The sequence below is a fragment of the Bos taurus genome, chromosome 23 (genome assembly GCF_002263795.3).
Source record: "Bos taurus isolate L1 Dominette 01449 registration number 42190680 breed Hereford chromosome 23, ARS-UCD2.0, whole genome shotgun sequence".
Taxonomy (NCBI): domain Eukaryota; kingdom Metazoa; phylum Chordata; class Mammalia; order Artiodactyla; family Bovidae; genus Bos; species Bos taurus.
Window position 1 is genome coordinate 18760235 of NC_037350.1, and position 13544 is coordinate 18773778.

Sequence of the window (13544 nt, forward strand, 5' to 3'; positions counted from 1 at the left end):
CTTTTTGAAAGAAATTTGTTCTGAAAACTCCTTTTTTTCCCATTTGATATTAATTTTTGACCTTGATTTCCCTTGAGTCAATGATGATGTGCCATTTTAATCTAAAATAAGCTGGTTGGCCATGAGAGGGAAAAGAGCCCTGCTCCAGCAGTCAGAAGACCTGAGTTCTCATCCTGACACTAACTATGCGATTTTGGGCAGGTCATCTCCCCTCTCAGGGACTCAGTCCTCATCCATTAAAGAAGTGCATTGCTCCAAAATTGAGTCTAAATGATCTCTCTTGTCCTTTTCAGCTCTGTGATTGTAAATGACTTGCAGCAATGCTTAAGAATTATAGTGACGAGTGGGTGTAACGGGGAGTGGGGTGGGGGAGAGGAGGGTGAGACAAACTGAGAGAGTAGTATTGACGCATATACACTGCCATGTGTAAAACAGAGAGCTACTGGGAAGCTGCTCTATAGCACAGAGAGCTCAGCTTGATGCTCTGTGATGACCTAGAGGGGTGGGATGTGGGGAATGGGATGGAGATCCAAGAGAGAGGTGATGCACACACACACACACACACACACACACACAGCTGATTCACTTCGTTGTACGGCAGGAACTAACACAACATTGTAAAGCAATTATGTGCCAATAAAAAGAAACAGAATTATAGTAAGAGCAAATGGGACATTTTCAGAAAGTGAGGAAGCTTTCACTTAAATGAGTGTTCTTCAGGGAAATGTCTTAGGAAGCACCAATAAAGGCTGGTCTCTAAAAAAGGAGCCTAGCCCACTGGATTCATGCGATTTCCAAATAAAAAAGGAAGACTTTTTTTTGAGGGCGGTGGGGGGGAGGAAGATAGTGTTGTAATATAATACCTGAGACAGAAAAAGTTCTCTAAACCAAGACATTTATCTAAAAGAGGAGACCATTCATTCATTGGATAAACATTTATTGAGCACCTACTATATGATGGGGATTAAACTGGGTTGTGAGAATATAGTTGTAAACAAGCCAGAGCACTTGTCTTCATGAGACTCAGTCTCGAGATGAATCAGTGCTTGAGATGATTACGGATTGTGATGACAGCCATCAAGGGAATTGAACAGGGTGTCCTCTAGCAGGAGGGAGCCTACTCTGGGTATAGCCAGGCACCCTTCATAGGAGGTGGTGTTCACCTTGAGGTATAAGAGATGAGAAAGAGTGGGCTGTGTAGAGAATCAAGGGAGAGCATTTCAGATGCATGATTTCTTTAAGCAGAAAATGGAAAGGTCCTGGGATGGGACACTGGAAGGAGACAATGGCAGATGCCCAGAGAGACCTGATGGGGTCCTGAGCCAGGGCTGTGCTGGTGGAAATGAGAGAACTGAATAGATTCAAGGTAGACTCTCAAGATGGGAATGGCGACTCGATGATGGACTGAATGCGGGGAGTGAGGGGTAAGGGGAAGTCCAGGAAGGTGTCAAGGTTTTTGGCTTAAGGGATGGAGTGGCTGGTGCCATTTACTGAGATGGGGGCTCTTAGGGAGGAACAGGATTTCTTGGAGAAAATAATCAAGATTCTTGTCTTAAATACACTGCATTTAAGATACCTTTGAAATGCTTCAGGGGAGAGTCAAGTAGACAGAGGGATGCACAAACCTGCATCTTTGGATAGAGTCCAAGGTTCACCCCAGCAATGGGGGAAGGCATTGGAGTGAGTTGGTGGTCTTGAGCTCGTGGGGCTGTGGGATCATCCTGGGCTGTGGCTTTCTACATCGGCTGCACGATGGACTACGTGATGAGCTTTTAAAGAATAACTTCCCCAGGCTCCTCTTCCAGAGCCCTGCATGTAATTGAGCTGATATGGACATCCATATTTTTCAAAGCTTCCTGTTGCTGCTATTGCTGTTCAGTCTCTCAGTTGTATGTGACTCTTTGTGACCCCATGGACTATAGCCTGCCAGGCTCCCCTGTCCATTGAATTTTCCAGGCAAGAATATTGGACTGGGTTGCCATTTCCTTCTCAAGGGGATCTTCCTGACCCAGGGATCAGATCCAAGTCTCCTATGTTGCAGGCAGATTCTTTACCACTGAGCCACTACCAGCAGCAATAGCAACAGATACAAGACAGCAGTTATCCATTCTTCATAGCTTCCTCCTGCTTGGAAGATCCACTCTTTGGTCCTTTATCTTTTTAAAAATAATTTTTATTATTTTTTGGCCATACCATGTGGCATGTGGGATCTTCGTTCTCCAACCAGGAATCCAGCTCACACCTGCTGCAGTGTAAGTGCAGAGTCTTAACCACTAGACCACCAGGGAAGCCTTCCTTTGGCCCTTCAGATGACATTTGGTTCTCTCAGTACCATGGCAGAGTATCTGTCCTTGATTTAAGTCAGTGTACCCTTTTTCCTCTGAGTCCTCGATTTCTGAAGGGATGTCTTGGGTGCTGAGGATTTAAGTACCTCTTCTTTCAGCCTGTCATTCAAGTGTCACCCTGATGTGGTTTGGTGGTAACAGGTACTTGTCATGGTTGAAAGATGAAGTACCATTTGGCTTCTGCTCTTCATTCTCCTGCAAGGATTCTGTTGTGGTCGTGGTGGTGGCTGTGAGGGGGCAGACATTCTAGAAGGAAAAATGCAGGGTTTTCTGTACAGATGCAACTACAGATAGACGTTCTCCAAATTACTATAGGGTGTCTGCAGATACTTGGTCACTCCTCTTTGAGGATCATTTCCAAAAGGTCATTGAGGCTTTTCAGATAGCACCTGCTCTTAAACTTCTCACACACGCTTGTGCTCCTCAAAGTCCTTGATTCTTGCTTACGACCCCCTATCACTGCCCTGAAGCGCCAGAGGAAATAAATGTGTCCTCACACACCTGTGTACTGAGTTCATGTCTTATACAGTCTCCATGCGTGGCATGCATGCTCAGTCGTGTCTGACTCTCTGCAACCCTGTGGATTGTAACTCTCCAGGCTCCTCTGTCTATGGAATTCTCCAGGCAAGAACACTGGAGCAAGTTGCCATTTCCTTCTCCAGAGGATCTTCCTGACCCAGGGATTGATCCCTTGTCTTTGGCCTTTCCTGCATTGGCAGGCAGGTTCTTTACCATCTGAGCCACTGGGAAAGCCCCCACATATGGTCTCCATGAAAACCTAATGAAAGGTCTGTAGAAAGCAGAGGCAGAGCTCATTAACTTTTCTTGTGACTGTGGCCCCCATAAAGCCCCACTATATAGAGGAACCATGTGAGATCATGGAGCCCTCCCTTCAACCCTCAGGGAATCTGCTATTCCCAAAATATCCTATTAAAAAAATAACTTCCAGAGACAATTCCATAAGCTTTCTTGTTAATGTTTACAGCTGTATCGACACCACACCAATACTTTTTTTTGGATATGTGTATGAACAACAGAATCCATGGATCTAAGTGTGATGAGTACTATGTAATTCTCGAATCATGAACCTTGTAAGACACAGCAAAGTGTACTGATGGAAGTTTATTTAGGGTAATGGGTGAGCTATTAACTTTGTAAATGAATCCGTGCTTCTGCTTGTCTTGAAAACCAGCCTGACGCCTTGCAGGGCTTAGTCCTCAGGTCCTTTATACGGGCAATCTGAATTTTTTTCAGTCCTTTGTAGCAGCTGAGAGAGGAAGGGAGATGCTGGGATCCGACATGGATGGTGCCATGCAATGTATAGAAAACTTGGTCTGCTAGGACCTGAACTGCATCCTGATCCAGCAGGAGGTGGTCAATAGCTGAGATCCACGGGCTAGTTGTTTTATCTCTGTAGGCCTCGGTCACTTCATCTGTGAGCACTTTTCTTTCTGGGGCCTGGGAGTGATTTTGGATAGTCTTTGAAGGTCCTTTGGCTCACACGGTAAAGAATCCACCTGCAATGCAGGAGACCCAGGTTCAATCTCTAGACTGGAAAGATTCCCTGGAGAAGGAAATGGCAACCTACTCCAGTATTCTTGCCTGGGAAATCCCATGGACAGAGGATTTCTGGCAGGCTACCGTCCGTGGGGTCACAAAGACTCGGACATGACTGAGCGACTGACACACACGAAGGTCCTTTAGATTTCTACTATCTATTTGTAATCTGGATAAAATGTCATAAATGGTGGGGAAAACAGCCATCAGTAAACAATGAGCTTTCCTAGTGTGTCCTCATCATTTTCTCCCAGTCTCGGCCCCTCAGTTGTAGCTCGCCCCAGACTTAACACTGGCAGGACATAGGGTGGTGGGTGCATTTCAGTTAATGGGCCTTAGTTGGAACATGTTTGGCTGTGGAGGCAGCTACACTCCTATTACCAGGCCTTGGCTTCCTGTCTGTTTTCTTTGGGCTGGGTAGGCAATGAAAAAGGAGACAGGAAAATACATTTGGGGGCAAATAAAATAAGGAATTTGTCTTAGGAGGACAGCTTATAGTTGGGAAATTCTAATGCTGGGCTTAACCCTGTCCTGATATATCTCTCTTGTCCTATACTAAGTGGGTGAGGAGGTGTTCTTGCTACTTGTAGAATCGACCTTCCCATTCTCAATGGCTCCTTCAAGGTTTATTTTATTATGGATAGTACTCCTAATGCCCTTGATTGTTTCCTGCAAATTCTTATTCTAGTCATCATCTTAAATGGCTCTTCTTTGAATTAGCTTCAGTTACTTAACATTTTACTAAACTATTGGGGCAACATACTAGGGCTTCGCTGGTGCAGAATATGAAATGTATTTCTGTTTAGCCAGTAGACATAATGGTACTTGTTCACCACAGTCCCACTCTACGGATTTATACTAAACTAATATTGCACCAAGATTCAGATGTTTTCCTGTTAATACCTGCACCAAGGCAATACTATACTCTTTGCTAAGAATGATTGGATGATTTTTTAAAAGTCTTAGTATCTTGGTTGTATTTCAGTTTGCATAGCTCTTTAATATCTAGAATTCCCTTGGATTTTATACTGGAATAAACTAGAAGAGAGGCAAAGCAAAGTTTTTTTTGTTGTTGTTTTTTCAAAATAATGGATTCTCACATTCCCATGGTAACCCAAAGGCTATTTTTCAATTTCTCTTACAGAACCACAGTACTCGATTTAAAATAAAAAACCATTCTCTCTGATTAAACATAGTTTATTATACGCTTTCAGGCTTTGGCATATCACAAAATAGCCACATTCCTCTTGAGAATTTGAGTTTCCCTGCCTGTTTTTGTTTCCCTCTTAAAGGGGTTCTCAGTTTGAGTTTTCATTTTTCAGAAGGGAGTCACCATAAGGTATAGTTGTAACATAAAAAAGGCAAAGTCACTTATGGTCATCACGGAAATGTCCCTTTGACAAATGTGTTTGTCTCTGTCTCTGCCCCAAGTGCGGCCCAGTATGTGTTCCATGCATAGACTCAACTTTCTGGGATGTTTCCTCCTTCTTGAAATGAGCAAACACAGTCCCGGACACGGTCACCCTTCTCAGCCTCACCAAGAGGCCAGAGGGGGCGCCCAGAGAGTCCCTTTGGGCTCTGGTGTCCAGACCTCACCACTGACACTTAGCCCCGAGTCACCCCTCTGGACCCCTCAGCTCTCCATTCAGAACCAAGCCAGGGACACTAACCACGGAATGATGTTTACAAAGCCCTTTGAAATGGAAGACATTATACAGATGCTTCATTATAAAGATCAGTATTGCAAATTCCTTGGCTTACCCCTCCCTCCCCCCAGTATGTATGTTCACGTATCTATTTAGCATGGTCAATTGTTCAGCTAATTAATATGCTTTTATTTTATGATTTGCTATTTCCAGGGCACAGACAGAAGCTTGATGACTCTAAACCTAGTTTGTTCTCTGATCGCCTCAGTGATTTAGGGCGCATTCCTCATCCCAGTATGAGAGTAGGTGTCCCGCCTCAGAACCCACGGCCCTCCCTGAACTCTGCACCAAGTCCTTTTAATCCACAAGGACAGAGTCAGATTACAGGTAAGACAGACTCCTAGGTCTCACTTGCGCAGACTCCGGCAGGCTGGGGGTGAGGGGCTTCCAGATGAGACGCGTTCACTTCACAACTCCTGGAGCTGGGAAATGGCTTACGATGAAAGAGATCGACACTTGAAGATACTGACCTTCTTCTTCTTTTTTTTTTTTTTCTTTTTCATAAAAAGCAAATACCAATATTCACTAACTTGGGGATAAAGCTTGGGGGAAGTCTCTACGGATGCTGTTCTCCATAGTGATGTCAGTCTGAGCAGAGGTGGGATGGTTATACCATGCTCTCTGGGAGAATGTGTGTTGTAAGTTTCTCTATATTGTGTCCAGGTGGTGTGGGGGATAACATCACACCCTCACTATTAGAAAATTAGTGTTACCGGCTCAAATTTGGGCTTAAGTTTCTTACATGTATAACTATTTCATTAAGTGTGCTTGAAAACTGCCCAGGGCTAACAGGAAGTCTTGATTGGTGGTTACAAGGCAAGACCAAGGAGCGGCTCCTTGGGCAGACAGAATCCCACCCCCACCCCCGCCCATTCCCGTTGAGCTCCTGGTCTTCATGTGACATTTCTCTTCATGCATTCCAGTGTGCTTCTTGCTTTACTTTTCTTCTTAAAAATGAACATCAGCATCGCATTACAGACTAATCATTCACATTTGGTGCATTAAGACTCCCAACTCTTTTTCTTTTTTTGATCCTATCTGGCTTGGGCAGATCTTACTGTAGGACTAGTCTGATTGCTTTTATGTCATGGTGATGATAAAGTGTGCTAATCATTGTACATCTTTAATTTGCTATCACAGTATTGAGAGCAGCAAGGAACTCATAGATCATCTAGTTACTATTGTTGGCAGAGGGACCAGATGAGAGGGAAAATGATTCAGAACAAAAAGTATGATAAACTCGGATCATTTCAAAGGGTTAGTTTCTGTCTGTAGCAGTTAGGTTTTGAGTGTCCTTAATGGTTTGTAAGCATAATTGTTTATAAACAAAATGACCTGCCTCTGCTTCTCTCCTGCTTATATTAGATATATATCTTCTTGGATATTTACTTATGTTTCCGTGGGTCTATATTAGTCTGAAAATTTGGGTATGCCTGAGTATATATGTTTAATATAATATAGAACTATAAAAATAAAATATCTAAGCACTGAAGAGAAACAGATACCTGTATTAGGGAAGATCCTTAGAACTCTGTGAAGAAGAGTCATGTGTTAGATTTAAATAAATCTCCAAATGTTGAAATGTAGGAGTCAGGTTAGTGTATTCACTAGACATGGGTCCTTGATAAAAATGCCAGCGTGAAATTCACACTAACTTGTGAATTTGAAGCTTGTGGCTATAGGTGCTGATGCATTTAAAGTAGTGGACTTCTTAATTTTTTATTGATTTAAATTTTTATTGATGTATAGTTGATTTATAGTATTATATTAATTTCAGATGTATAATATAGGGATTTAAAAATTTTATAGATTATACTCTGTTTATAGTTATTATAAAATATTGGCTGCACTGTGCGGTACAATATATCTTCATAGCTTATTTTTTATTTGCAGTAGTTTGTTTAAGTGGTGGATTTTATATTAGTGATTAAGGGTCATAATAGCTGTCCTTTTGTCTTTATAGGAACCTTTAGATTCCGTGTGTGTGTGTGTAGAACCATATGTACACATATATAAATGTGTTAATATGTGATTTGGAAGGACTATGATGGCTAATACGATACATATAAGAAAAATAGATGTTCTATGAGTTGGCAATCCCTGGGTTCTTTAAATGTGTGATTTTTGTATTCTGATCCTTGGTAGTGGTTTAGTTGCTAAGGCATGTCTGACTCTCGTGACCCCATTGACTGTAGCCCACCAGGCTCTTTTGTCCATGGGATTTTCCAAACAAGAATACTGTGTTGGGTTTTCATTTCCTTCTCTAGGGGATTTTCCCAACCCTGGGATCGAACCTGTGTGTCCTGCATTGCAGGTAGACTCTTTACCACTAAGCCATCAGGGAAGCCCAATTTGATCCTTAACTGTTTACTAATGATATTTTGCTAATGACTGATGCCTTTAAAATGGCGTTCGGAGCTTGTGTGTTGTTAGAGTCTTTTAAGAAGAATCTATTTTCTTAATAGTGATCATGGTTGTATAATCACTATGAGTTCTCCCACTTGTCAGCATAAAAGGCAAATTGAACTCCCAGAAGAGCGACATGAAATTAGGAATTATAGATTGAGGAAGTCCTAAGCCTTCAGTGTTTCATGTTAGTGTCTCTTACGGTTCCTGGGGCTCAGGGTCCTACCGTGCAGTGGGCCGGCTTCTTTGCAGCGCTGGTCTGGCCTGTCCCTGTCCAGGTCTTAAATGGCTGTCGTTCTGCCTGAGGGCCCAGGGCCTCCCCATGGTTTCCTGAGGAAGTTGCTTCCTCTGCACCTCTTTTTTTGTTTGTTTTTTAAAATCTTTCAGACATAGGTTGCCTGTCTCTGGGTGCTAGGAAACACCTAGTCTGTCAAAAATATCCACTTCTTTTGATTCAGAATGTGGTGATAATGGTGGTGATAACCGTGTCAGGAGATATTGCTCATGATAAGCACTATTTTTTATTTATTTGTTTATTTCTGCCACGCCATGCAGCTTGTGGGATCTTAGTTCCCTGACCAGGGATTGAACCCAGGCCCTTGGCAGTGAAAGCGCCAAGTCCTAACCACTGGACCACCAGGGAATTCCCCATAAGCACTGTTTTTAAGCTCAGAATGCTCTCTGGATGGGTAAACTGCATCTAGAAAGAATAAAAAGCTGACTCAGCCCCTGGTGGACTGGGAAATCCATCTAACCTTTGAGGTGGGCATTCTGCCATGCTGTTCTTCATTCCTCCAAAAAGTAGTTATTGAGTGCTTTCTGTTTGCAAGACAGGGATGTAAGGGAACAAGATAGTCTAGTTTCTCTTCACCAGGGGCTTGTGTTTTGGTGACATATAGTCAGCAATTGGGTCAAGCATTCATGCAAGATAATTTCAGATAATAGTAAAAGCTTTGGGAAAATGAAAGGAGGATGAGAGAGAGACCAGGGCAGAAGCTAATTTTGATTGGAAAGTGGGGAAAAGGCTCTTTGGAGAGCTTTGAGGACGGAATTTCTGGCCAAGGGGAACTCAGGCCAAATCTCTCAGGGAGCTGCAAGTGTGGTGCGTTCAGGGGACAGGAAGGTCCCGGCAGGTGGATGGAGTGAACGAGGGGAGTGGGCAGTGGCTGGATAACGGAGAGTCTTCCAGGCCCTGTTCAGGAAAGTGGGTTCTGTTCTGAGCACAGAAGGGCATTATTGAAAGATGTGAAGCAGGCAAATGACATTATCTAATTCACATTAAAAACAATTTGTTGGCGTATAATTGCTTTACAAAATGTTGCGTTAGTTTCTATTGTACAGCACAGTGAATCAGCTATATGTATACATGTATCTCTTTTTTGGATTCCCTTCCCATTTGGGTCACCACAGAACACTGAGCAGAGTTCCCAGTAGGTTCTCATTAGTCATCTGTTTTATTCACCTGTGTTTCAGAGCTCACTTTGGCTGCTGTGAGAAGCACGGGCCCTAAGGGAGCAGAGGCAGGAGCAGGGTCATCATTCAGGAAACAGCAGCAGGAGCCTGGGAGGGAATTAAGACTGGTTGCCCTTCTCCTCTTTCTTCAGAACTCAGATCAAACGCTGGCACCTCTGTCAGGCCTCTTCCACCCTACCCAAGTCAAGTCCAATGCTCCAGACCACTGTTGGACATGGTGACGATTCTTTGTGTACATGTCCATCTCCTCCATCAGACTTTGAATTTCCCAAGTGCAGCGCTATGTTTTACTGATCTCTGTGTCCCCACTGTCTTTGGTGGTGCCCACTGCTTGGCGACTTTAGGTTTGGTGAAGAATGAATGAGCAGGTGTTTGACTTCTTCAGGAAGGGTGACCTGTTACTATTCTGGCCCAGATCTTTTTTCTAGTACCTATTTGAGTGGCTTGCTATTAGCTGCTGTGTACTGACAGTACTGCCGTGACTACTGTATATGGGGTAGCAGGCATTTCTCACAACGGGTCTATGAGCTAGGTGGTGATGTGAAAACTGAGGGTCTGAGAGGCTAAATAACTTGCTCAGAGTCCCATTTACACTCTAGTGAGTCGTTAATACAGGAATTAGGGCAAGATCCACATGGCTGGACGGTCCTACGCACTCAACCTCCAGCATCTTTGGGAGGCTGAAGTGAACTTCTCTCCTGTCCCTGTTTCCTCCCATTTCAGGCTTTTATTTGTGCAGCTGTTTACCATTTACAGACTAGTTTTACACAAAGTTCTTACTGAAGCCTTAAGGCAGTTGTGAAAAGTAGGATTTTTTGCAGGTAGAGGAAAAGGACTCTTCAAGAAATGTGTTTCTCTAGGCTTTTGGAGCTAGTTTAGTTGACTTTGAGTTCCAGACTCTTAGTGGGCAACCAGCATCATGGCCATTGAGTTGGGCAGGCTGCTGACAATCTGACACATGTCCTAAGGGACCAACGTCTTTTTCTTTCCCCCTAGGATATTTTTTAGGACCCTCAGGGACAAAACATTCATAAAAATGATGCATTATGAGTATCTGAATTATGCTTTTAAAAGACAGCATAATTGTTTTTGATAGTTAATGGACAGTTATATATGAACCTATACTCAAGGTAACCTTTTTAGGGGTATCTGGAAAAAAACGACGTGGCAGACATCATGTAGAATGATGTGGTCTTATTGATGGTTACCTTGACTGAAGTGAAGTCATTTCTGCCCAACTTCAGTCTGATTCTGTGTTCCCCTCCTTGGCAAACACGCTCCTTTAAGCATTAAGAGGATCCAAGAAATAGAGACAGATGAAGAGAACGAACATACGGATACCAAGGCGGAAAGATGGGGATGGGATGGATTGGGAGATTGGGATTGACATATATACACTACAGGTCCTAAGTATAAAACAGATGACTCATGAGAACCTACTGTAGAGCAAGGGAGATCTACTCAGTGCTCTGTGGTAACCTAGAGGGGAAGGGAATCCACAAAAAGAGGGGATATGTGTATACGTAGCGCTGATCCACTGTGTCGTACAGCAGAAACTAACACAACATTGTAAAGCAACTATCCTCCAATAAAAGTAGAAGTAAAATAAATTTTATTAATTAAAAAAATGAAGGAGAATCCCCGCCAGCTGGGTTTTGCCTGTGTTGATATTTGGCTGTCTTAGCCCTCAGCCTGCTGGGCTTGCACTGGAACATTTATTAGCGGGCCTTTTAGACACTGGGGAGCACAGTGTCCTAGTCGAGTGCTCAGTGGCCCCGCGATTCTTTGGTGTGAAAGGAGGTGGAGGTGAAGTGGGTGGGGCTGTGGCTCTGAGTGTGAGGAGGGTGAGCCCACGGTGGGCACAGTGACCGTAGCCGAGCAGGAAGCGTGACTGCGGGTGAGAACTGTAGGATGTGGGGAGTGGGAGTCCTCTGAGGTCTCGCTCCTGCTTTTCGACCGCTGTGGTCCTGCTCACCTAGAGGCTTCTTTTGTCTTAAGGAACTGAAATCACCACACTCAACACAGGTGGTTGGAAGTACCATGCTTTCACTTGGGTGGTGCTGAGCTTTCATTTCTGAGGTTACTGTGGAGTCTTGTCCTGCCTCCTTCCTTGGAGATCTTGTGGGCAGAATAGCCAGGAAAATTTGCTGTGACCATGCACACGTGTGAGCAGGAAAGCTCTTTAGAGGAGGTTGCCCATTACAATCATCATGAAGAAACAGCATAAGTTCTGTGAGTGAACACGAGTATTAGGAAAAGTGGAGTTCAGGTCCAGCTTGTGCTGGCTTTGAAAGATAAGGCTCAGTATGACCCTGTGAGGGGCTGGCCATCAGTGTGCCATGTTGTCCCCACAGCTGTTGACATCATCCATAGATGAGCTGCTTAAAAGTCCCTGGATTTCTGTTGGTTGAAATTCCCTTTTTAAATGAAGATGCTCTGGCTTTATTATGCTTTTACAAAAAGATGAGAGGGGTAATGTTCCAAGAAAAATCAAGTTTTTGCGTTCCAGAATCTTGTCATTGTAATTTCCTCCTGTCTGGAATACATGATGCTCAGTTACTACCTAGTTGTGATAAGGAGAACCCATCTCTGATAAGACCTCACTCTCTCCTTCCCTAAGACTGTTCCATCTCTAGCCTGACTTCAGGACTGTGCCCAGAGGAAGTCTGGGTTTCTTTCTCTCCTTTGTTCCCAAAGCACCATCTTTCTCTTTTTAGCTTGAGCTTTACATATATGTCCATATGTGTACATACATGTATTGGTGTTACTCGTTGCCTAGGGACCCTTCTTTCCCCTTTTTGCCTTTTGCAATGGATTCTGAGCAGAATGATCAGAAGAGGAGTCTAATAATGACATATTCAACTTCCTGGACTAACCCAGGAGAGGGGCAAGTCATGTATGCAGTTATAGGACGCTCTGATGGTATATTTTGATGTTGAATTGTGGATGGGTACCCAGGGCTTCAGAGTCAGAGTATACTGTACTGTGTAATATTAATAGCAACAACATATTACAGATGTTATCAGTTTGAAAAGTATTTTCATTCCATTGTTTTTTATTTTAATATATGCAGAAGTATTCCAGGAATAAAATTGTATGGCACTATTCCCAGGGAAGACCATCAGATTCTTTCCAAGGCTTTGTTTATTTTGATAAGGACTTGCTTTTTTAGCTGTTTGAAAACAGTTGGCTGTAATAGTCTTTAAATGACAGATTTCACTGCAGACTCAGTATTGTGAACCCTCTTTCACACATAAGAAAACTGAGGCATCACGAGGTTCTGGAACTCTCAGGGCTGAAATTATAAGTCAGTGTCCTGGGAGGGTGAAGTCTGACAAGGTGGTTTCAGGTGGGGAGGATGTAGGGAAAAGGTTAGGAGAACAGTGCACCTTTGGGGCTGTCAGCAAGGTGAGTGGGCGGGGAAAGGAAAATGGCTTTGAGCATGGCTGAGGACCCAAGTAAGGACAGAGATGCGAGGAAGAGCCAGTCAGCAAAGTTATGATTGTCTCCTGCAGGGGTTGCAGTTTGTGAATAGAAGTGGGCTGTGCCGTGGTGGATGGTCGGTGGGAATGGCAATTTCTCGTGAAACTCCGTAGGACTTGGTGCAAGTCAGGGAAACAAGAAAGATGTGGGACCTCTTACCAATGTCTGGGAAGGTTCTGGAGGTTGGTAGGTTAGAGGAAAGACAGAAGAATTTCTGAAGGGGATTTGGGTCATCTTGTGGCCTTGGAGAATGAGCAGCGGCCCAGGGGAGAGGTTAGGAGGAAGGATGGGAAGAAAACCAAGCTTCAGTTCAGGTGGGAAGTAGACGTCCCAGGGAGAGGCTGAGGGTAGATGGGAGCTGTTGGCTGTCCCTTAACCATTCCTCCTGTGACAGATGGAGGTCCTACAGCTTGCTCTGTCTCCTCCAGGGTTCTGGGCTGACTCCACCTTGAAAAAGCACAACTCTCTAGCACTGTCTTATCTGGGGGTAGGGGTTCACGTGTGCTCTGTTAATACATCCCAGGACCGTGTTGGCTCTTCGTCACCCCATCACAGTGTGGTTTGCAGGCCGTGG

General features: G+C 43.9%; 1 protein-coding gene and 1 non-coding gene across 7 annotated transcripts in view; one reads left to right on the plus strand and one right to left on the minus strand.

Annotated features, from left to right (window-relative positions):
• Positions 1-13544, plus strand: part of RUNX2 (RUNX family transcription factor 2) — a 351735-nt gene that overhangs the window by 166429 nt on the left and 171762 nt on the right. For 3 of the 6 annotated variants that reach the window (XM_024984090.2, XM_024984091.2, XM_015459846.2), the window contains one exon: positions 5762-5935. The exons of the other annotated variants lie outside the window; for them this stretch is intronic. In XM_024984090.2, coding sequence (XP_024839858.1) covers positions 5762-5935 — 174 coding nt within the window. The remainder of the gene's footprint in view (positions 1-5761; positions 5936-13544) is intronic. 6 annotated transcript variants of the gene reach the window in all.
• On the minus strand, positions 8585-8657 carry TRNAE-UUC (transfer RNA glutamic acid (anticodon UUC)). The gene has a single exon. It is a non-coding gene; the product is annotated as a tRNA-Glu (tRNA).